The sequence below is a fragment of the Corapipo altera genome, unplaced genomic scaffold (assembly GCF_003945725.1).
Source record: "Corapipo altera isolate COAL_440 unplaced genomic scaffold, ASM394572v1 230, whole genome shotgun sequence".
Classification (NCBI taxonomy): domain Eukaryota; kingdom Metazoa; phylum Chordata; class Aves; order Passeriformes; family Pipridae; genus Corapipo; species Corapipo altera.
In genome coordinates, this window is record NW_020885002.1 from 1,051,481 (window position 1) to 1,072,939 (window position 21,459).

Sequence of the window (21,459 nt, forward strand, 5' to 3'; positions counted from 1 at the left end):
ACCCGCGCACGGCGCCTTCCCCGTGGGCCGCGCCGGCCGCCGCTCCGAGCCATGCTGCGGGCCTGCCGCCGGGCGGGGCTCGCCGTGGCCAAGCAGGTGAGCGTCGGCGGCGGGAGCCCCGCGAGCCGCCCCCCGCTGTCACCGCTGAGGCCGCGCCGGGCCTGCGGAGCGGGGTTGGGGCGGGGTGGGAGTGTGGGGGGGGTCCTGTGACCGCGGCGCGCCGCGCGCTGAATGACTCGGCACGCGCGTGCCGCGATAGGCTGCGCGGCTTTTGACTGGCGGGCGCGACCGCCAATGGGCGTGGGGGGCGGGGATTGGTGGGTGGGGCGGACTGCGAGTCCCGGCGTGCCTTGTGGCGCCGGGCTGTTCCGTACAGCGCTGCCCCGCCGCGGTGCGCGCCGGGACTCGTAGTCTGCGACGGGGGCTGCGGGGCGCGCCGCGGTGCATGCCGGGGGCTGTAGTCCCGCCGCCATGGCCGCGCCGGGCCCGCCGCCCCGCTCCGCCGGGCCGGACTAGGGTAGCGCCGGGGCCCGCGGGCAGGGCCTCGGGGGCGGCGGAGGCTCAGCGGGGCCGCGCACGGAGCGCTGGCTCCGCGGGGCGGGGTGGCGGGCGCGCTCCTCCGCGGGGAAGGACGTGACCTTGCGTTCCCTGGCGCGGCCTCCCGCCCGCACACGGCGGCACCGCAGGGTCGGGGCCGGCTCGGGAGTCCCGGTGCCCGGGGCGGGGAATGAGTAATTTGAGCGCTCGGGTGTGAGGGCATCCTTCTGAGCTCACGGTGGGACACCGGGAGGGCACAGCACGCCGGGGGGAAAGTGCCCGTGGGACTCGTGCGTTGTGTCCCGGACCTTTGCCTCTCCTTATCAGCAGAGATAAGGATGGTGATGTGCTGCAGAGGCCTTTTTAAAGCAGTCGGCCAACTTTAGGAAGCCACGGGTGTCTGTGGCGAGGGTGACTCCTCTACCAAGGCCACAACTTTTGTTTCAGGTGTCTTCATGACTAATAAAAAGTGAGCTGATCAGATCATTTTTATACCCTGCTCTCCATCTCATATTCTTTAGCCTCTATTCATGCCGTTCAGCAAAGGAGAAGCTGTGCATGCTCCCCTCCAGCACTGCAGCTGCCTTTCCTCTGCTGCTCCATAAGGCTGGAGAGTCCTCGGGCCAGGTCACCTGATGCCCACTGGAATAAGGCTCCGGATTTGCCAGGCTGTGGAAAGTTTTAGCTGGGAGTTGAGAAGACAGAAACCAGGCTTTGGCAGATGTTTATCACTTGGGGCTATTTGCATGTGCTCAGCCTTTAACAGGATCCAGAACAGCCAGGGTGGTGCTTTGTGGCTGGAAGTGGGTCATCAGGCTATGAGTGAGTGGTGGAAGAATCACAGAATGGTTTGGCTTGGAAGGGACCTTAAAGATCATCTTGTTCCACCCCCTTGTCATGGGCAGGGACACCTTCCACTAGCCCAGGTTGCTCCAAGCCCCATCCAACCTGGCCTTGGACACTTCCAGGGATGGGGCAGCCACAGCTTCTCTGGGCAACCTGTGCCAGGGCCTCACCACCCTCACAGGGAAGAACTTCTTCCAGAGAACTGTGCAAACACAGAGATGCCACAGCACTCCATGAACTTTGTTATCTATACCTTTATTGATTGTTTCCTTACTTAAAAACCCCCAACTTTTCCTTTATCCCTACTCATATTTCCTGATGAGATCGAGTACAATGGAGGTCTAGTTTGGACAGCGAAAGTGGACATGCAGTGACATAATTTTTATACATTTTTGCTTCTTTTTATTCATGTTGAAGGGAAGTTTTTTTCCAGACTGTAGCACATGCACATGGAGACTGTTTCAGGTCGTGCAGACTTTCTGCAACTAAAACTTGTTTCTTTTTGGGTAGCAAAAAGAGAGAAAAACTGCAAATGAGAAACCAGTGTTTAATTATAGTGCTTGTGTTGCAAGAGGTGCAGAGCTGGGGACTCTAATCAAGAAGGGCTTGCCTGATCTGAGATGGTAATATGTAGATTTTTCACAGAAGTGAAAACTCCTGCCGTGGAATTAAGACCCTCTGGCTGTTGGCATCTCTGTTATGTAGAAGCTGACAGTGAGGCAGGTCTGCCTGTCTTTTGGGATGTTCAGATACTTTTTTACAGGTTAAAAAACCTAGTTGTCTGAGGAGAGCTGGACCTGGTCAGGACTCTGAGGTAACAGATCCCTGAATAATGCTTGGTGGCTTGAGCAGCCTGAGACAGCTGAGCAGCAGAGTGTGGCTGGATGGGAATAGCAGAGCAGCTGCTGCTCCCCAGGGCCAGAGCAGCATGAGGGTAAGTGTGAAAAATCCCAGTAGAGAACTCATGGTGGAAAGCAGGAAAACTTCTCTCTTACTGTGAGCTCTGTGTGTCAAGGATCACTAAGCTTGTTAACAAGTAAATTAAAGTTGTGGCTTTGAGGAAAGTTGTTCTTCATACCTTGATTTCCTAAATGTTTGATGCCACGTGTGCAGTGCTGCAGAGGGAGTCTTCTCTTATTTGAAGTATTTTTGTAGTTCTCTTTGAAAGGAAACAGGGCTTTTAGTAAAAGTGTGTGATATACAGCAGAAGTCTTGAATGATGGGAAATCAGAGTTCTGTGGTCAGATGTCCTTGTTACACCTCACTTCTGTCATAACAAAACCAAACTTCCTCTGAAGTTTCTGGTTTGGTGATTAAATAGTAGATAATGAGTGTAAAATAATAAGCATTTCAGAAGTTGGGTGAAACAAATACAATGTAGAACTGCTGGAGGAGGAAGGAATAGAAACAGCTGCCCCTGCAGTGCCCTTGATGTGGGGATCTGTGCTGTCTCCGTGCTGCCTCATCCAAAGGGTTTTCTCCATCCTCTACATGACAGGAAATGGTTTATTTCTGCCTTTTACACAGCATAGCAAAGCATGTGTGGTGTATTTCTTCCAAATCCTTTGAGGCATTATTACTAAATAAATAACAGAGTTCTAAAAAATTACAAACTCCTAGGAATTATGCAAAGGGGAGATTAGAAACTACCTATAAGTTTCCGAATTATGGTGATACAGCAAATAAAACCAATATTATTATGATGGCCAAAAGGGAGCAAGGCTTCTTTAAAAAAAAAAAATTTTTAAAAAATCGGGGATTTTTTGAGGCAGTAGTGTACTTGGATGTATTTGGATGTGAGGGAGGACAATCAAACTTGTGTTTCTCTTCATAAAACCGATACCTACAGACTTTTGGTTGTTGTTGCACTGGCCAGCTGTGGGAATTTGTTGCAAAATCTTGAAATAAAGTTGGTGGGGGCTTGGTTTGGGTTTAGTTGTCACTGCCATTGCTACACGTGTGAGAGTCCAATGCCATACATTGAGGGCCTGTGTTTTAGTTCCTCTCATCTTGACAAAAAAACAAATAAAAATGAGGATTTGTCTAATCCTAGAACAGCTTGGCTTGGAAGGGACCTCAAAAGGTCATCTGGTCCAAAGAGCATCTGGACTAAAATCAATAATCCCACTGAAAAAACCCTCCTGGTGTACAAAGCGTAAATGTTGAGCTACGAGAAGCAAATGTTCTCCTGGCTCCCTGAGCACAGCCCGGTCCCAGGAGCAGGAACAGATGTGTTTACTGAGGGTGTAGAACCAAGTGTTGTTTGCCATCACTCGGTGTGAGTAGGGGTTTAGCCAACATGGACGTGGCTGAGCTGGCCCTGGCACCAGGGTTGTGGTTGTGGGAGCCTCCAGGATCACCAAGAAGGCAGGTCCAGCCTGAGCAGGGAGGTGAGAGTGACAGTGGTGCAGGGTGGGATAACCTCCAGAAAGCCTGACCGGGAGCTTGGGAGTGATGGCTTTTATCCAGGTGAGCACTAGGCAAAATAGGGTAATCCCAAAGTGTTGGAAGGGACTGGAAATTCAGTCTGAACTGATCAATAGAAAATCACTTTATTTTTCCCTTCTCATTTCACTGGGTTGAGCTTTATGCATGATGCTGAAATACTCATGGTGAAATAGGGATGTACTGAGAGTCAGCAGCATGTTCAGCAGTTGATAACAAAATTATTTACAGGGCTTTTCTTGGTGAAATTCCCCTTGAAAGTACCAGTGACGCCTCAGCAAATGCTTCTGGGGCAATCAAGTCAGATAATCAAAAACATTACAGAAGTTATTTATTATTTTGTCACCTGTTTTATCCATCACAAACCAGAAAACCAACCATGGAGTACAGAGGAGGCTCCTGAAGGTCTCAGGGGTAAGAGGAGCACATTTCCTCTTGCTGTACACGTGCTCCTGCTACTAATTAAAAATGTTTTGGCTGCCTTTCTGGAAAGAATAAGAATTCAGTGTTCCTGCCCTTTCCTGTCTACACTTTTGGACAAGGATGGGACCTAAACCACAAAGTTGTGCCTGTTGTTGCCATGTGCAAAAGCAAATAGAGAAACTTGGCTTCTGGGGTTATGTTGTGGTGAAGGATCTCCCATTTTTTTTCTTTTTTAAAGAGAAAATTCCTAGTTGGGCGAAATATCTCAACTGTGGGAAAAATTCTTTCTGTGCCTTGTACTTTGATTTCTCATGAATCCCGTATTTCTCTGTTAGTAATTCCCATGTGGGGAAAAAAACCTCTGAGGGGGACAGCTTGTTTCCTTCTGAAGGCTTAGAGTAGCTTAACCAGTCCTTCTGGTAAATCCTAATTTCCACTTAAAATACAAAGATAAAAATCTTGGATAATGTGGTTTTTGTAAAGTAGAATTTAATGAAATATCACTCTTCATATACTAATTTAATTTCTGTTATAATCTGATGCCTGTCTGGAAAGTGTGCATGTTGTTAATTCTTTTAAAGGAGAAGTCTTGGTGTGGAAGCTCAGGGAGAATTGCTTGTGTGTCTTCAGAATTAAAAATAGTTTAAATAAGTGTCAAATATAGTTTTTAATATTTTTAAGTATCTAAACAGCTGCTGTTGTCTCCTGCACTGCTCACACTGAGCTGTTCTAGTGCAGGAGGTTGTCAAAGAGAACCTGAACTAACTGGGGGCAGGGAGCATAAATAAGCAAAATAAATGCAGAAATAAGCTTGGATAGGGTTTTTTTTTTCCCATATCATTTCCCAAAATGCCTAATTACTTCTTACAAAGCCCTTTCCCTGGAAGCTGCCCATGAGGAAGCTCTCCTCTCTGTTTAGGGAAGAGAGTCCAATGTCACTGTTCTGGCGCCGGTTGTGCTTTCCCTCAGACACGTGTGGTGATGGGGCAAATCAGTCCAACGCTGCTGTTGAGGTGGAGAGATGTTTGAATGTGCTCACTGCTAACTCTTGCCTCCTCCCCCCCTTGCAGAATAAGCAGTGTGTGAGAGTGTCCCTCCGTCCGTCACGGCTGTGCCGCGGATATGCCACCCACTCGGGAGAGTCCGGGTACGTTCCAGGGCTTGGAGGGTGGGACTGGTGGCGACTCACAGGCTGTTTGATGTTTGCCATGTAATACAGGGAACATGGCTTTGACTCCTCTTCCCTCCTCAGTGTGTCTGCAGGCAAAGTCATTGGTGCAGGTGTCCTGTTTGTGGCTGGAGGAATAGGTGGAACCGTCCTGTATGCCAGCTATGACAGACAATTCCGGGAGAGCGTGGAGAAGGCCATTCCCTACTCCGACAAACTCTTCGAGATGGCTCTTGGCCCTGCATCTTCCAGCACACCAATGCCAAAGAAACCAGTGAGTGTTTCCCATTCACCCCCACCCGTTCATTTTTCTGGTTTTTAGAGAAGGTGTCAGCTCTTAGGTTTCAAATTCTGGTTAATTTTGGTGTGTGCTAAGAATTTAAAAAACATAAGAATCTTTCAGATTTCTGAAATTAAGAAGGTTTAAGAATTGTGAACTGAGGCACTACTTTGTGCTGCGTAAGTGGTGCTTGTGCATTTCCCCAAATCATCTCCTGATTGTGGTCTGTGAGTTGTGAAACTGTTATTTTTATTTACAGTAAAATGATGTAGTAAAATCCCAACTGAATAGCTGCTCTGCTTACACCCAGAAATAAACTGGGGAGAGACAGAGCCAGGTGATGGGCTGCAATTTAACTATTTTACTAGAGGTTTAGTGTAGTTAGTGGTGTTGCAAGATTAGAAAACTCTTATTAGTTTGGAAAATTGATGATATTTCTTATTTTTTATTTTTCAAGATACAGCAAGGTCCACTGAAGATCTCATCTGTAGCAGAAGTAATGAAAGAGTCTAAACAGCCTGCTCCCAAATCCCCAGTAAGCAAACCAGAAGCTGCTGCTCCTTCAGAGGAAAAGGAAGGTAAATTTACAGAATGTCATGTACAAAGAAGCAAATGACCTAATGATCTCCTGTATCATACATGCTAGAGTAGATTTAAATAGTCCTTTGAATGGTTGAAGATAAACGTTATTATTTCTTAGAATTAATGTTATTTTCTCTTTGAGCCATAAAATTCGCTTAAAATAGCTTTAGCTCTTTTTTTCTTTCCCTATTTTTTTTAGGAAATGTGTTTACTATATAGAATATTTGAAATCTAAGATAAACACTGACTAACCTGCATAGTTTAGATATGAGACTCAGCAGGAGGAGAACTTTGGCAGCTGGACTCTGAGGCTGTTTGCCCTCTCTTCTTTCAAGCACAAGAAACTTAATTTTGGATAATTGCTGAGCTGCTGTAGAGCCAGGTCAGGTGGAAGTGGCTTAGAGAGGAGCAGTTGCCATGTCTTTTTACGTTTACCTCTCATGGCTGTGTGTTTGTGTAACTAATATCTTGTTGCTGTTTGTCCAGGAAATCCTCTTTTTCTGGAAATAACAACATCAGTGTCCAATTAATGTGTTTCTACAGAGGAAAACAATTAAGTCTTACAACCCTGATTCTACGTTATAGAAAATACCATAGAATCACGGAATGGTGAGGGTTGGAAGGGAACCTTAAAGATCATCCAGTTCCATGGGCAGGGACACCTTCCACTAGACCAGGTTGCTCAAAGCTCCATCCAGCCTTGCCTTGAACACTTCCAGGGCAGAATCCCCTCCCTGGGCTTGCTGCCCACCCTACTGGGGATGCAGCCAAGCACATGGGGGGTGTCTGGGCTGCAAGTACACATTGCTGGGTCGTGTTGAGCTTCTTGTCCACCAGCACCCCCAAGTCCTTCTCCCCAGGGCTGCTCTCAATCTGTTCTCCACCCAGCCTGGATTTGTACTCGAGGTTGCCCCAACCCAGGTGCAGGACCTTGCACTTGGCCTTGTGGAACTTCCATGAGGTTCACATGCACCCACCCCTCAAGCCTGTCCAGGTCCCTCTGGATGCCATTCCTTTTCTCCAGCGTATTGACCACATCACACAGCTCAGTGTCATCCCCAGACTTGCTGAGGGTGCATCAATCCCACTGTGTGTGTCACTGACAGAGATGCCAAACAGCACCAGTCCCAACACTGACCCCTGAGGGACACCACCCTTCACTGGTGTCCACTTGGACATTGAGCCATTGACCACAACTCTGAGAGCAGCCATCCAGGCAATTCCTTATCCACCAAGTGGTCCATCCATCAAGTCCATGTCTCTCCAGTTTGGAGACAAGGATGTTGTTCAGGCCAGTGTCATAAGCTTTGCACCAGTCCAGGTAGATGGTGGCAGTTGCTCTTCCTCATCCACCAACACTGTAACCCTGTCTTAGAAGGTCACCAGATTTGTCAGGCACAGTTTGCCCCTGGTGAAGCCATCAGTCTGTCATCAGTCACTTCCTTATTTTCCATCTACCATAGCATGGTTTCCAAGAGAATCTGCCCTATGATCTTGCTTACTTATGGTTTTAAAAATTGGAGTTATATTTCCCCTTTTCCAGTCAGTGGCAACTTCACGAGGCTGCCATGACTTCTCAAATATGATAGGTAGTGGCTTAGCCACTTCCCTCAGGACCCACAGAGGAATCTTATCAGGAGCCATGGATTTCTGCATCTGTGCACCTTCAGGTTCCTTAAATGGTCTCAGGTGGTGTGACTGGAGCACTTGACAGTGAACACTGAGGCAAAAAAGTTATTGAGTACTCAGCCTTCTCCATATCCCAGATAATGAAATCTCCTGTTTCCTTCTGGAGAGGGCCCAGATCTTCCCTGAGTTTGGAGGAGGTGATCCTTGAATATCAACCAGCTTCCTTGGCCTCCTCTTCTATCCAGGGCTTTATCCTGTGGTACTCTACCAAGCAGATCCCTGAAGAACCCAAGGTCTGCTCTCCTGAAGTCCAGGGCACTGAGCTTGCTGTGCACCCTCCTCACTGTCCTGAGGATCTGGAACTCCACCATTTCATGGTCCCTGCAGCCAAGGCTGCTCTTGAGCTTCACATTCCCCACCAGCCCCTCCCAGCTGGTGAGAACAAGGTCCAGCATAGCACCTCTCCTCATTGGCTCCCCTATTACTTGGAGAAGGAAGCTGTCACAAATGCATTCCAGGAACCTGGATTGTTTATACCCTACCGTGCTGCCCCTCCAGTAGATATCAGTGGTTGAAATTCCTCATGAGGACCAGAGCTTGTGAACATGGGGCTGCTTCTGTTTATCTCTGGAGAGCCCCTTCCACATGGCCTTCCTGCTTGGGTGGCCTGTGGCAGACCCCCACTGTAGTGTCCTCTGTAATCCTGACCCTTAAACTCTCAGCCAGCTCCTCATCCATCCCCAGGCAGAGCTCCACGAACTCCCATCTGGTCACTGACATAGAGGGTGATCCCCCTCCTCATCTTCCCTGCCTGTCCTTCCTAAAGAGCCTCATCCTTCCATTCCATCACTCTGGTCATGGGAGCCATCCCACCATGTCCCCTGGCAGCTTTGGTGTAAAGCCCTCTTCACCAGCATGGCAGGCCCTGGACCTCTCCCTGTGTGACAGATGGACCCGTGAGCCCCTCCTGTACTAACTGGTTTGTTCTGTAACTGTATTTGACAGCAGGCAAGGCTGCAGCACAGATCATCTCTGCAACAGGTGTGGCCATGTCGGTGCCAGCTCCGGGGATACAGACTGAAGAAGGTGAAAAAGATCACATGAATGCAATGAAGGAAACCCAAATCCAAATTTCAAGTGCACAAATTCTTGCTTCTGTGTTGGTATTTGTCAGTGTTTAAAGGTGTGAGTCTCTGTGGCTTTTGCAGAAGAAAATTTCCTTCATCACAGATTTTTAATGTAGTAAGAATCTGAGATTGATGCCTGGGGCAGATGTAGGTGTGAGCATCAGAGGGAATCCTGCCTTTATGCTGAACTGAACTTGTCCAGTCCAGTTTGCCTCTGCTCTTGGGGGCTCTCTGATTGCTGTTCAGAAAAGTGTCTCTGCCCAGGGCCAGGTGAAGAAACAGCATTTATTGTTAAACTCAGCAAGAGACACTGGCTTCCAGATGATAGTCTCTTTCAGATGAGATTATATGATACTGATTTCTTCCTGTATGAACACATTTCATAAAAAGTAGGCCAAGGGTAAGTAAGTACATGCTGCAGAGTAGCATCAGTGTTGCTCAGAGGTGACCTGGTGGGTTTTGCAACGTGGGCTCCCTCCTCAGTTTAGATGCATCTTGCTGTTGGTCTTGAGAGCTTTAGTTAAGCCAGTGCTCGCTCTTAGAGGCATTTTAAGGAGCTGTAGGCAAGGGAATAGAGGATAGTTGTGATTCACCATTGTGAGTCACCACAACCCTCTCATTAATCCTTTGTTATTTTGGTTGGGCTCTCTAAGCATGCCAAAGGGGAACTGAAAAAAAAAAAAAGAATGGAGATTGACTTAAAATTTAAACTTGGCTCCATAAGTGTTTCTCACTTCTTGCTTTGCCTTTTACTTCTGAATCTTGTGTAATTTTGTGACTAGGCAACATAAAATCTCCAGGTGCATGTGAGGTGTCCATCTTTGGTTTTCAGATGTGAGGCTGACCTTTGTAATTAAAGATTCTCGAGGCAGTTTCGGAAGTCAGATCTACGAAGCGACACTGACTATAAAAATCAGTTTTGATAAGAAAGTTATTTCCCTGCAAGTAATCTGTGTAATAATTTGGACTAAGCAGTTTAAACAGTTTAACTCCTTTTTACTTCTGAATAGGCAAAGAACAGGAAGGTTCCCACGCTATAAAGGAACGGTCACCAGAAGAAGTTGCGGCCCGTCTTGCCCAGCAAGACAAAGAGGAGCAAGAGAAAATAAAAGGTGAGTCCTTACTGTCAGTGTCCCTGTTTGTGTTCTGTGGGACAGAAGAACTGTGGGACTGCACTGGCTTTAGAGTTCCAAGCTGCTTCCACACCCCTTTGTTGTTGTCCCCTGTTGAAGGGGCAGAGTGGTGTTCAAAGCTTCTTCCACCCACTCAGAAGTAACTGAGAGTTGAAGAATAATAGAAAATCTGAGGTTGGAATGGACCAACCAATTGAATGGTTCAAGGAAGATAGGAAAATTTACTTGTTTTCTCTTAAGAATCATTATAAGAAGTGAACATGGAATATACCTGCACACCCCTGCAAAATCGTGGGAAAGGTCTCCCACTGAGTAGAGTATTGCTTTTAGTGCAGACTTGCACCTTAATACTCCTGCTCTAAATGAGGAGCATGTTTTGTGACCTTCTGTAGGCTGCTGTGCAGTTCCAAACTGACCAGCTCTTCTGGGTCATAGAAAACAATGTAAAGAGATGCAGTAACATGTCATTCTACTAATTATAAAGTTCTTTTCTTTATTGTCTAATTGACTTTATTATTTTTTCCAGCTCTTGCAGCAACTCTAGAAGGAGCCCTAAACACAACTGCCCGTGTAACCCTTCAGGCTATCACTGCCCAGGAGTCAGCTGTGCAAGCAGTGAATGCTCATTCCCAGATCCTGAAGGAGGCCATGGATAATTCTGAGGTAAACGGGACAAATGGGGACAATTTTTTCTTTTTTATTGTGTTCAACAAAGTTTAATCTCACAATTAAACTTGGAAGCTTTTCTTGTAAGGTCCTTCCATTTATCACAGTTTTACTTAATCTTCCCTCTTGTGAAATATGGTGTAGTCAAATAATACAGTGGTTTTGACTGGTTTTGGTTTTTTTCCTGAACTCCTTTATTTCTTTTTTGCAGGAAGAAAAGTTCAAGTTAGTACATTAATAGTTTTCACATTGTATTTTAATTAATTGTATTTTAATTCCCAAGACCTTTTTTTTAACCTAGTTTAGGGTATCACACTGTCCACCCCAATAATTCCATTGAACTTATTCCCTTTGCCAAAATCTTCTTGCTTGATTGTTAATTTCTTGCCTGGAAATGGGATGGGGATGTACAAGTGATACCTTTTGTGGTCCTGCTGTGCTCACACTGGGGTTTGTCTGGAACTACTGCTGCTCATTCAGTTCTGGAGCAGAGGATATAATTCAGTTGTTAATCAATTAGGGACATGTGGGCAACTAACCAAGCACCCGAGACTTAATCTAGTAGTTAGTAAAATAACTGTCTTAAAGAGTTCCCTTTTAATTATTAATTATTAAGCTTGCTTGAAAAATAAAGCAACTTCAGTGTATTATAGTACTTTAATACATGTAGAGATTTCCCCTCAGAATTGTTGTGCACCATACAGTGATCCTCATGTGAGCTCTTCTGCGTGGACAAAGGTTGTGTGGCTCTGGAAAAAAAACATTAAGAATCAAACAAAACCAAAACAGGCATTGGAATGGGCTGCCCAGAGAGGTGGTGGATTCACCATCCCTGAAGATTTTTAAGCGCAGATTGGACGTGGCACTGAGTGCCATGATCTAGTAAATGGACTGGATTTGGACCAAGGGTTGGCCTCGATGATCTCGGAGGTCTTTTCCAACCCAATCGATTCTATGATTCTATGAAAACATGGGAAGAGAAACCTGACTTGTAAAGCTTCCAGCTGTGCTGTTGAAAATCACGAGAACGTTGCTCAGTTTGAGTGAATTGTTCAGCAACACATGAATCTCTGCAGGCTTTCATTTTTTCAGTATCTCTGACTCAGTGGTTGTAACGACCCTAATGAGGAATCTGTGCTTCCTTCTTAGGAGGCCGGGGAGAAGAAATCCTCCCAGTGGCGCACGCTGGAGGACGCGCTGAAGGACCGGAGGAGAGCGGTGGACGAAGCTGCTGACGCCCTGCTGAAAGCCAAGTGAGTTGCTTGGTTTAAGTCTTGGAGTAATAAGTCAGTATTGCTCATGTGAGGGCTGGCAAACACCAGAGGAGTTTCTACAAAGTGAGGACTCACCCGTGTTCGTACTGAACTGAGGGGTTTGTGCCAACCCAAAAAATAGTTTTATACGCTAATGAGTATTTTAATTTGATGTGTGTAAATCTTGGGTGCCTGTGCATGTGGTCCTCACTGTACCAAAGAGTCTGAAACAGCCCTGCTCTTCTTTTAAAGAACTTGTTTATCTTCTTAGTACTTCCACATAGTTTTGGTAAGTTCAAGTTAGATTAAAAAAAAACAATCCACAGTCCTTTTAGTATTATATTGGTTCATTTTGCCAGTATGAAACCTATTGTATGAGAAAGCTCTGGGGAGACCTTCGAGCACCTTCCAGCACCAAAAGGGGCTACAAGAGAGCTGGAGAGGGACTTTGGGCAAGCTCATGGAGAGATAGGACAAGGGGAATGGCTTCAAACTGACAGAGGGCAGGGTTAGCTGGGATATTGGGAAGAAATTCTTTACTGTGAGGGTGGTGAGACAAGGTTGTCCAGAGAAGCTGTGGCAGCCCCATCCCTGGAAGTGTTGAAGGTCAGCTTGGATGGTGCTTGCAGCAACCTGGGATAGTGGAAGATGTCCCTGCCCCTTGCAGGGATTTGGAACTGGGTGATTTTTAAGGTCCCTTCCAACCCAAACCCTTCTGTAATGACTCCACAGCTGCACTCCCTGTGTATTGAGTCAGTAACATCACCAGCTTCTTTTAGTTGTAACAAAAAATTAAACCTTCCAGCATCCCTTGGCAGTTCCATTTGCCCACAGGTTTGCTTTTAAGGTTAGATTTTTACTAAGTACCTGTCAAAGAAAAACTTAAATTCTGAAAGGGAGCTCTGCTCGTGCCCAGTCTCTGTATGAACCACGCTGATGTGCATTGAGGGTGCAGGGTCATTGCAGCAGAAAAAGGTTGACAGACAGCATCTCCAAGATGCCCTTGTAATGAGATTAGAAATAAATTTGGAAACCCTTTGATACTTCTGAGGCTGAGAGTGTTAACATCATCCTTGAAGTTGCATGGTTGCTGTTACATTATAAACTTATTTTTGAAGTTGCTGTTCTGACTAAAATTAGTGGGAGGTGTAACCGAGGTTCCACTTAGTAAAACAAAGCTAATGCAAACCCCACATGCACCACCTTTCATTCTCTATTGCTCTACTAGATATCTTTGCTTTTATTTATTTTCTTAATTTATTTATTTTCTTAATGTATTTATTTTAAAGCCTGTTCCTTATTCCAGTGAGATCACTGGAAACCTCCATTGGTTTGAATGGATTTGGAAAAGGAGCACTTTTTCCTTTATTTCCAGTTGTGCTGGAGGAAAGCAGTTCTTTCCTAATTACAAAAACCCATAATCTGTCTTTGCAGAGCCCTATAAATTTTCTCTCATCCTCATTAATCTCCACCAGTCACCATGTCCAAAACACTTCTGCAAGCGTAAGCCATCTATATTAAAAATGTTTCTTTGCTGGAAATGTCTGCTGTCTGATTCTAACTTAGTTTTACTAATCCTAACTCCTTTCAGTGAACTTTCATCCTCCCTCCAGTTAAATCTTAAATACTAATTCCAGTATAAATAATTCTCATTTTACATGGCATAGCCACAGTGGCATCTTTAGGTTTCAGGATGTGGAAAAAAAAAATAAAATTTAATCACAGCATCTTAGAGCTGATAGATGGGAAGCAGCAGTAGAGTTACCCAGTAGTTCTTCCTGTAAATACCAACAGCATAAAGTAAATTTTCTTTGGGGTGATAAGCCCTGCATATGTTACATTCAGCAGCTGCTTCTCTTTCCAGAGAGGAGTTAGAGACGATGAAAGGTGTCATCGAGAAGGCCAAGAAATCTCAGCTTGCAGGAGCCAAACCTCACATTGTTGCTGCAGAAGAAAATCTCCATCATATGATCATTGACTTGGACAATGTGGTGAAAAAGGTAAAATTTCCTCACAGTGTTTGTAATTGCCATTAGTGTAGGGAATCCTTGGCAGCTTGCACAGAGCTCCCATTCCCAAATCCTCTGTAGGAGGTATAAATCAGTCCTTTTGTAGCTGTACTCAGCCTCTGAGCTGGTTGTATTGCCAGTGATCAGACACCTCTCTTTGTGAGAACTTGAACTCTGTCCTGAAAGAGCCTCCAGGCAGCTTGATTGGTGTCAGTCCTTTCTGCTAGAGACTTATAATTCTTTCAGTTTGATTCCAAGAGGAATTTAGCATGAGGTTAGGGAAGAGTTGGAACAATGTATGCTAATGACTTGGGGGGGTAAATCACTTTGCAATTCAAAAGACTGGGGAAGAAACATAAAGGTGGAATTTATCTCCCTTTGCAGGACAGCACAGGGTGGGTTTTTGTGCTCCCCCAAGTGAGTAACAATATCTGCCAGTAACACAGGGCCTGTTTTTAAATTATGTGTGTCTTCAATTTCAGTACTTGCCTTGAAAAACAAACCGGTGTCATTTTTGTTACAGGTTCAGGCAGCACAATCTGAGGCCAAGATAGTTGCTCAGTACCATGAGCTGGTGGCTAAAGCCAGAGAGGAGTTCCAGAGGGAGCTTGACAGCATCACCCCCGATGTGAAGCCTGGCTGGAAGGGCATGAGTAAGTCTCCCACTGTGGGGTTACATCCTGCTTGTTGCACTTTGGTTTGTAGTGCTTCTGTAACTACAGCCACCCAATGTCCAGCATCCCAATTTCCACATTGGTTGGTTGGTTTGAAGTGAAAATTAGTTCAGAATTGAAGTTATGAAGAGGATTAGTTCTGGGAACTGCCTGTGCTGTATTGGAAGTGTCACAAACTGTAGGTCCTGTATGATAAATATCATAGGGTTTTATGAACATCTCTTCCCTCCCCTGGTACTCCAGGAAGGGAGCCAGGTCACTGCAGATTTGAGTCAAATCTGCTAGTCACTGATAAGTCTGGCTGACTCTGTGACTATAGGTATTGTAAAACACCATTATTACAGAGTGATAAAGAACTCCCTGAGTTTCTCTACATCATCACTGAAACCGAGAGATTTCATTGCTCATAACCCTGCCTGCCCCAGGACATGTCATTTCTGAATTAAACTGACACTGTGACTTACCTGTAACAACAGCCAGTGCTGCACAAAGCAGTGAACAGGCATCTTCACAGTCAGCTCACCCACAGGTTCCCTCTGCCCACAGGTTCCCTTACTCACCTTAACTGCTTTGATTTTAAAGACAGAGTTGCAGAAAGTGGAGTGTGTGCGTTCACCATTACTGTGGATGAGCTACTGCAAGAACCCATGTGTGGTATATCCTTGGAGAAATTACTGCCTGTGGTGTTTAAAAACTAATTCCCTGAAAAAAAAACCAAAAACAAACCCATTCTCAGATACTTCCAGTCAGGGTTTAACATAAATGCACTAAGTAATCTCAGACTTTTCTAACCTCAGTGTTGAGAGGCAGCTGTCATGGCTTTATTTATGAGTTACAGGGATTTTAATAGAAGTGATAACTGCCATTTGAAAAAAAAAATGTGGTGTTAATATTGCCTAAATGTTTTTTCTTGAAGTATGCAATGAAGAATTAAACACTCTTTCTTAATGCTACTTTATGCTTTAGAAAAGTGGACCTTAGCCCCCAGATCATTTTCCTGGCTAAATGAACACACCAGGTCTCTGGAATGGTCAGTTTTCTTTTAAAAAACAGCCAACCACACACCCAGTATATGTGGGGAAAACATTTTAAATTAACAAATCGTTTGTGGAGTTTGCTTTTGGGATGTTAGTTTTGAAGAAAACAACTTATTTACACACCCTGGAGGTGGAGCTGCCTTTCCTTGCAAAGGATAAAAGGAGAACATCTTGGGTTTTGTCATCACTGCCCTTCTGTGGAAGGAAAGGGAAGCTCCTGGTGGCTTCCATGTGCTCCACTTCTTACTGGTGTGACCTACTGATGCACATGGGACTGACTTTTGGGGGTCCCTGGCTCTCACTGCCACTTGGGAATTTGGGTTTTTTACCATCTGCTTCTGTTTGTAAGAACCTAGAAACGTCAGACTGAAATTTCCAGTGTCCTGTAGTACTTTCCTACTTTGGACTTGTATCCTTGCTTTGGCTGAACTTAAAACATCCATCTGTGGGTTTCTGAGGGTGATTTTAGTGTTTGGGGTATTTGGGGCTACATCAGAGACTTTTATACTTGACATCCTGTTCTTCCTGAATTCCTGAAGTTTTGGGCTCATGTTTAAGTCACTGTAGATAAGCTCTTGGGCTCATGTTTAAGTCACTGTAGATAAGCTCTTGGGCTCATGTTTAAGTCACTGTAGATAAGCTCTTGGGCTCATGTTTAAGTCACTGTAGATAAGCTCTTAGTTTTCTGTTTTACTTTTGCATGACTGCCTTGCTGTAGTGAACGTGCATTAACTTTTCCAACCTCTCTCCTTTTCTATTGCAGAGATAACTGACTTAGGTGAGTTACTGTCACTTGTTCTTGTCCTGTAAATGCCATCTCTTCTCTTTGTCCTGTTCATGTTTATGTGGTGCATGACTCTAAATTACAGGCAGTATCAACAAAGGGCTGAAACGTGGCATTCCTAGAACATTTCTGCACATTTGGCACAATTAAACCACAAACTCTGTTCTGTTTTAAGTGTTAAGTCCAACAGCTGAGCTTAGTGCTGCTGGTCACTTGCCCACTGGACACAAGCACTGCTGCTCCCAGTCCTCCCTGTGCCAGTCCTTTTCCCAGCACCCAGCAGCAGGATAACTGAAGCACTGTGGAATTTCACTTGCTTTAGACCCTGCAGGAATGCTTTCCCAAGTAGTCCTGGTTTTCCATACAGGCAATTTAGCTGGCAGCCAGTGCAAAATGAGCCTCAGCATTTTACAGAGCCCTTTCAGGTCACCAAATGCTGCAAGCATATCTTGGGCCCTCCTGTCCCAGCAGGAAAAGAGTAAATACCTGGCAGATACAATGTGGCTGTGATTCCTGCTGCTCTTTGAGCAGCCAAATCTGAAAGGTACAAACTCAGGGGTAAGAAATCTGAGGAGATAATTGAGGCTGTCTCACACTGACTGCAGTGTTTTCAGGCACCCACTTCTATGAGCTTGTACCCGCTGGAGGTGTCAGTGCTCGGGGTTTTACATCCCCTGCTGCTCTCTCTGCTGGCACAGGGGAAAATACGTGGTGGTGTAAAGACCAAGAAACGAACAGAGTTGTCATCAGTCCCCTCTAATCGAGTTTGACCTGGATATGGGAGTGTAAATAGCTGGGAATAATTTGGAAGGAAGTAAGGTAATTCCTCTCCCAGAATGAAAGCGCTTCCCTGTAGGTGTGATTCAGAAAGTGGTCTCGGGTGGGCATTGGCACCGGGCAAGGGCTTGAAGCGCTCAGAAGGTTTTCGTAGAACAAGCTCACTGGTCACAACCCCAGGGAGCCTCAGAGCACTCGGGTGGGAGGCGGGTGAGCCCCGTGGCAGCAGATTCCCTGACTCCCTGTGCTTCCCTTCAGCTGGGCAGTTGTCCCCGGACGACCTGAACTCCCTGATCGCACACGCCCACCGGCGCATCGACCAGCTGAACAGGGAGCTGGCGGAGCAGCGCGTGAGGGAGCAGCAGCACATCGAGACAGCCCTGGAGAAGCAGAAACTTGAAGACAAAAAAGCATTTGAGGCAGCTGTGGCCAAAGCGCTGGAGCGTCACAAAAGCGAGATCGAGCTAGAACAGGAGAAGAAGGTAAAGTGGCCTGACACACCTGGTTGAATCTCTGGCTCAAAAAAAGAGGTAGAAAAGGGAGGGGAAGTGCACAGAGGAGCAGCTGGGGTGTTCTGAGTGGTGGGAGACTTCAGATGAGTGACCCCCAGGCTAAGCATGGAGAGGAGGTGTTGAGCAAGGAAACTTCTGCTGAGTTAGAATGGTAAAATCACACAGTGAAACAGGGAATGACTGTCATGTGACTTGTCTGCTGTTGGAGATAGGATCACTGGGTCAGAATAAATCACAGAATGGTTTGGGTTGGAAGGGACCTTAAGAATCATCTTGTTCCAACCCCCTGCTATGGGCAGGGGCACCTTCCACTAGACCAGGTTGCTCCAAGTGCCATCCAGGCCTGGTCTTTAAGACTCCCAGGGATGGAGCATCCACAGCTTCTCTGGGCAGCCTGTGCCAGGGCCTCACCACCCTCACAGTAAAGAACTTCAGTGTTGCATCTGACCCAGTATGGCCACCATGGGGCTATCAGTCCCTCCGTCCTGCCTCCAGGAGGTATCTCCATGTTCTTCCACTCTTTATTTGATTTCTTTCCAAAGGACTGTGGAACCTCAGAATTTTAATACTGCTTTGGAAGTGAGGCAATTGCAACTTAAAAAATGTAGGAATTTGGGCACTGGAGGTTTTATCTTTTGAGATCCCATGTTGCAGGCTGACACTTTTGCCAAATACTCCTGTTTTTGAAAATGGGGTTAAACGCTGGCCCTTACTTGAAAAATTTGCATTCACATGAGGGAAACTAAGGATTTCACCTGTAGCCTGTCATTGTAAAGACTGCAATACTTTACAGATTAGAGAAAAGAGCTCTACTGATTTAGGTTGGAAATGAAACAATCCTTTAAAAAAAGCCAAAAACCAACAGAAAAAACTATTCAACTGCTCCTAGATAAACCTATACCACCTCTCTTCTGCAGTCTCAAGTGGCTGTGTAGGGAAAAGGTAACGTGTTTTGTTTGGAAGCTGGTTTATAAACACCCAAGTGTTTCATTTGACAAGTTACTGTATTTTTTACATGCCGTTGTGATAGCTGCACTAAGGGCCTCCTGTGAAGCTATTCCTTAACAGCTTTAGGGAAAAGCTCAACTATAAAACTGGACCTCAGCAGCTTTTTAGGATGAAACATGGGCCTTGTCAATGCCACTGCTGTAAATGTACCCTCAGCAATCCCTGGTGTGTGGTGCAGTCACAGTGTGGGACAAGCAGGGCTGTTGTAACATCTCATGTGTGTCCAGATCGAGGAGGTGCGGGAGGTGATGGAGAGCGAGATGCGGACCCAGCTCCGGCGCCAGGCTGCTGCCCACACTGACCACCTCCGGGACGTGCTGAAGATCCAGGAGCAGGATCTGAAGGTGGAATTTGAGCAGGTAAGGGAGAAGAGTCCACAGAGGAATTAAAGGGATAAGCGCAGTAACTGTTAAATTCACCTCAGTAAGGTTTCTCACTGGTTTCTCACTGGTATATTGTATTTTCTGTCCCTAGCAAGAACAACAGATTTAAAGAAACATGTCTTAAAAGTAAGGTAGATATAATTAACCCTCTGTTTCTGGTCTGATACATGTATCTCCCTCTGTTTCAGAACCTAACGGAGAAGCTCAGTGAGCAGGAGATGCAGTTCAGACGCCTTACTCAGGAACAGCTCGACAACTTCACCTTGGACATAAACACTGCCTATGCCAGGCTGAAGGGAATTGAGCAAGCAGTCGAGAGTGAGCACTGAAATCCCAGTTTTTTAAAGACTTGATCCCCAAAGGCCCATTACCCAAACCTGGGTGTCTAAACCCATGTAGCTCATGGGCCTGGGTTTGCCACACTGCTGAGCACCCAGCAAAAACCAGATGAGCGAATCTAAAGGGGTTCTCCCAAAACGTGTTGTTTTGTTCTGGTTCTGAATTGTGGGGCAGACTTGCTTTAGAGCAGGTGCTGAGGGGGTGGCTGCTTTGGAAAGCAGAGTGTGGAGAGGAATAGCTTTTGCTGCTTGTGCTCAAAACCACGTGCCCCAACTGAGAGTCCCTTCTTGGCTCACCTTGCAGGTCACGCAGTAGCAGAGGAGGCAGCCAGGAAGGCCCACCAGCTGTGGCTCTCCGTGGAAGCGCTCAAATACTGCATGAGAACAGCCACAGGGGACAGTCCCACGGAGCCCCTGGGCAGCGCAGTGAAGGCCATCCAAGCCAGCTGCTCCGACAACGCCTTCACGGAAGCCTTAACAGCGGCGCTCCCCGAGGAGTCCCTGACGCGGGGGGTGTACAGCGAGGAGGCCCTCAGAGCACGGTTCCACACAGTCCAAAAACTGGCAAAGCGAGTGGCCATGATCGATGAGACGAGGAACAGCCTCTATCAGTACTTCCTGTCCTACCTGCAGTCGCTGCTGCTGTTCCACCCCCAGCAGCAGAAGCCGCCGGCCGAGCTCAGCCCCGACGACCTCGACACGTTTAAGTTACTGTCTTACGCCTCCTATTGCATCGAACACGGAGACCTGGAGCTGGCGGCCAAGTTTGTCAACCAGCTGAGAGGGGAGTCCAGGAGGGTGGCAACCGACTGGCTGAACGAGGCAAGGATGACCCTGGAAACCAAACAGATTGTGGATATCTTGACAGCTTATGCCAGTGCTGTGGGGTTGGGAACAACTCAAGTGCAGAGTCAAGAGCCAGGATTGTAGCTTTGGAGGCAGCTCAGCAATTCTGTGCAGGAAAGAAATCCCATGAGCTCCCGAGGGTTCAGGCCGAGCTGTTGGCAGGGGCTGGAAGTGTTAAATCAAAGCACGGGTACCGTCTTGTTTCCTTGCACTGTATTTAACTTCACCATCTGTTGTATTTTTATTGGGTTTGAGTTGTCATGACAACCAACTTCAGGAAGCTTCCCTACAATTTGTGTAAGAATTAATGTTTCCCCATCTTACCAAGTGGGCTTGTGATCCAACCAAAATAATGTTTGTAACCTGCCATTAATCATTTGCCACTTTGTCAGCTGAATAAAACAAGACTTCAACCACTTGCTGCTGTGCTGCTGTTTAGTCTCCTGTTTAAACATAAACTACAGCTGGAGCAGTACAAGCTCAGCCTTTTTCCATGACCAGAAGAGTTAAAACTTCAGTTTACTCCTTTCAAGGAGCAAGAATTCACTGATGTGATTCATCAATTTGTACAGCTTTAACAAACAAACAAAAAAATTAAAAAAAAAAAATCCATGTTTGAGGACAGGATCCATAGACAGAAGCTGGAGTCAGAGCACATACTGAGGTGAATTTCTACCCTGGAATGTTTCCTGTCAGACCTGCTGTGATGTAGTTTCAGAACACCAGCTATTTCTACCAGGAAGCCAGACTTGGTTCAACCATGAGAGCTCAGATAAAAACCAAGCTCCTTCCTTCCTTCTCTTACTTTTCCCCTAATTCTTACCATCAGTGAAGAGAGACTGATCAATTTAGGAACTGGGGCTTTGTCTACTTGTTCCCAGTTTTAAATTGTTGGTAGGATAAAGCACAAAGCATTATCACCACCCTTGGAAGCCCTTTCTCTTGACCTGCAGCATCATCCCCATCATGGTTTTATATTTCACAAACAGAATTAAATGTTAA

General features: G+C 46.1%; 1 protein-coding gene and 1 long non-coding RNA gene across 4 annotated transcripts; both read left to right on the forward strand.

Annotated features, from left to right (window-relative positions):
- The first annotated feature begins 2 nt into the window (after window positions 1-2).
- On the forward strand, window positions 3-20,876 carry IMMT (inner membrane mitochondrial protein). Of its 3 annotated transcripts, none has more exons than XM_027667139.1 (15): window positions 3-96; window positions 5,322-5,398; window positions 5,504-5,693; window positions 6,157-6,277; window positions 8,919-8,996; window positions 10,048-10,149; window positions 10,697-10,833; window positions 11,986-12,089; window positions 13,954-14,089; window positions 14,622-14,751; window positions 16,573-16,587; window positions 17,629-17,852; window positions 19,118-19,249; window positions 19,462-19,591; window positions 19,916-20,876. In XM_027667139.1, exons 1-15 carry the CDS (start codon window positions 52-54, stop codon window positions 20,539-20,541), a joined length of 2,247 nt encoding a protein of 748 aa, XP_027522940.1. In that variant the 5' UTR covers window positions 3-51; the 3' UTR covers window positions 20,542-20,876. The 3 variants fall into 3 exon arrangements, with proteins under 3 accessions (XP_027522940.1, XP_027522941.1, XP_027522939.1); XM_027667138.1 differs by having other exon boundaries at window positions 52-96; window positions 8,916-8,996; XM_027667140.1 differs by lacking the exon at window positions 8,919-8,996.
- Window positions 14,759-16,564, forward strand: LOC113958678. The gene is made up of 2 exons (XR_003531574.1): window positions 14,759-16,347; window positions 16,450-16,564. It is a non-coding gene; the product is annotated as an uncharacterized LOC113958678 (long non-coding RNA).
- Window positions 20,877-21,459: the final 583 nt, after the last annotated feature.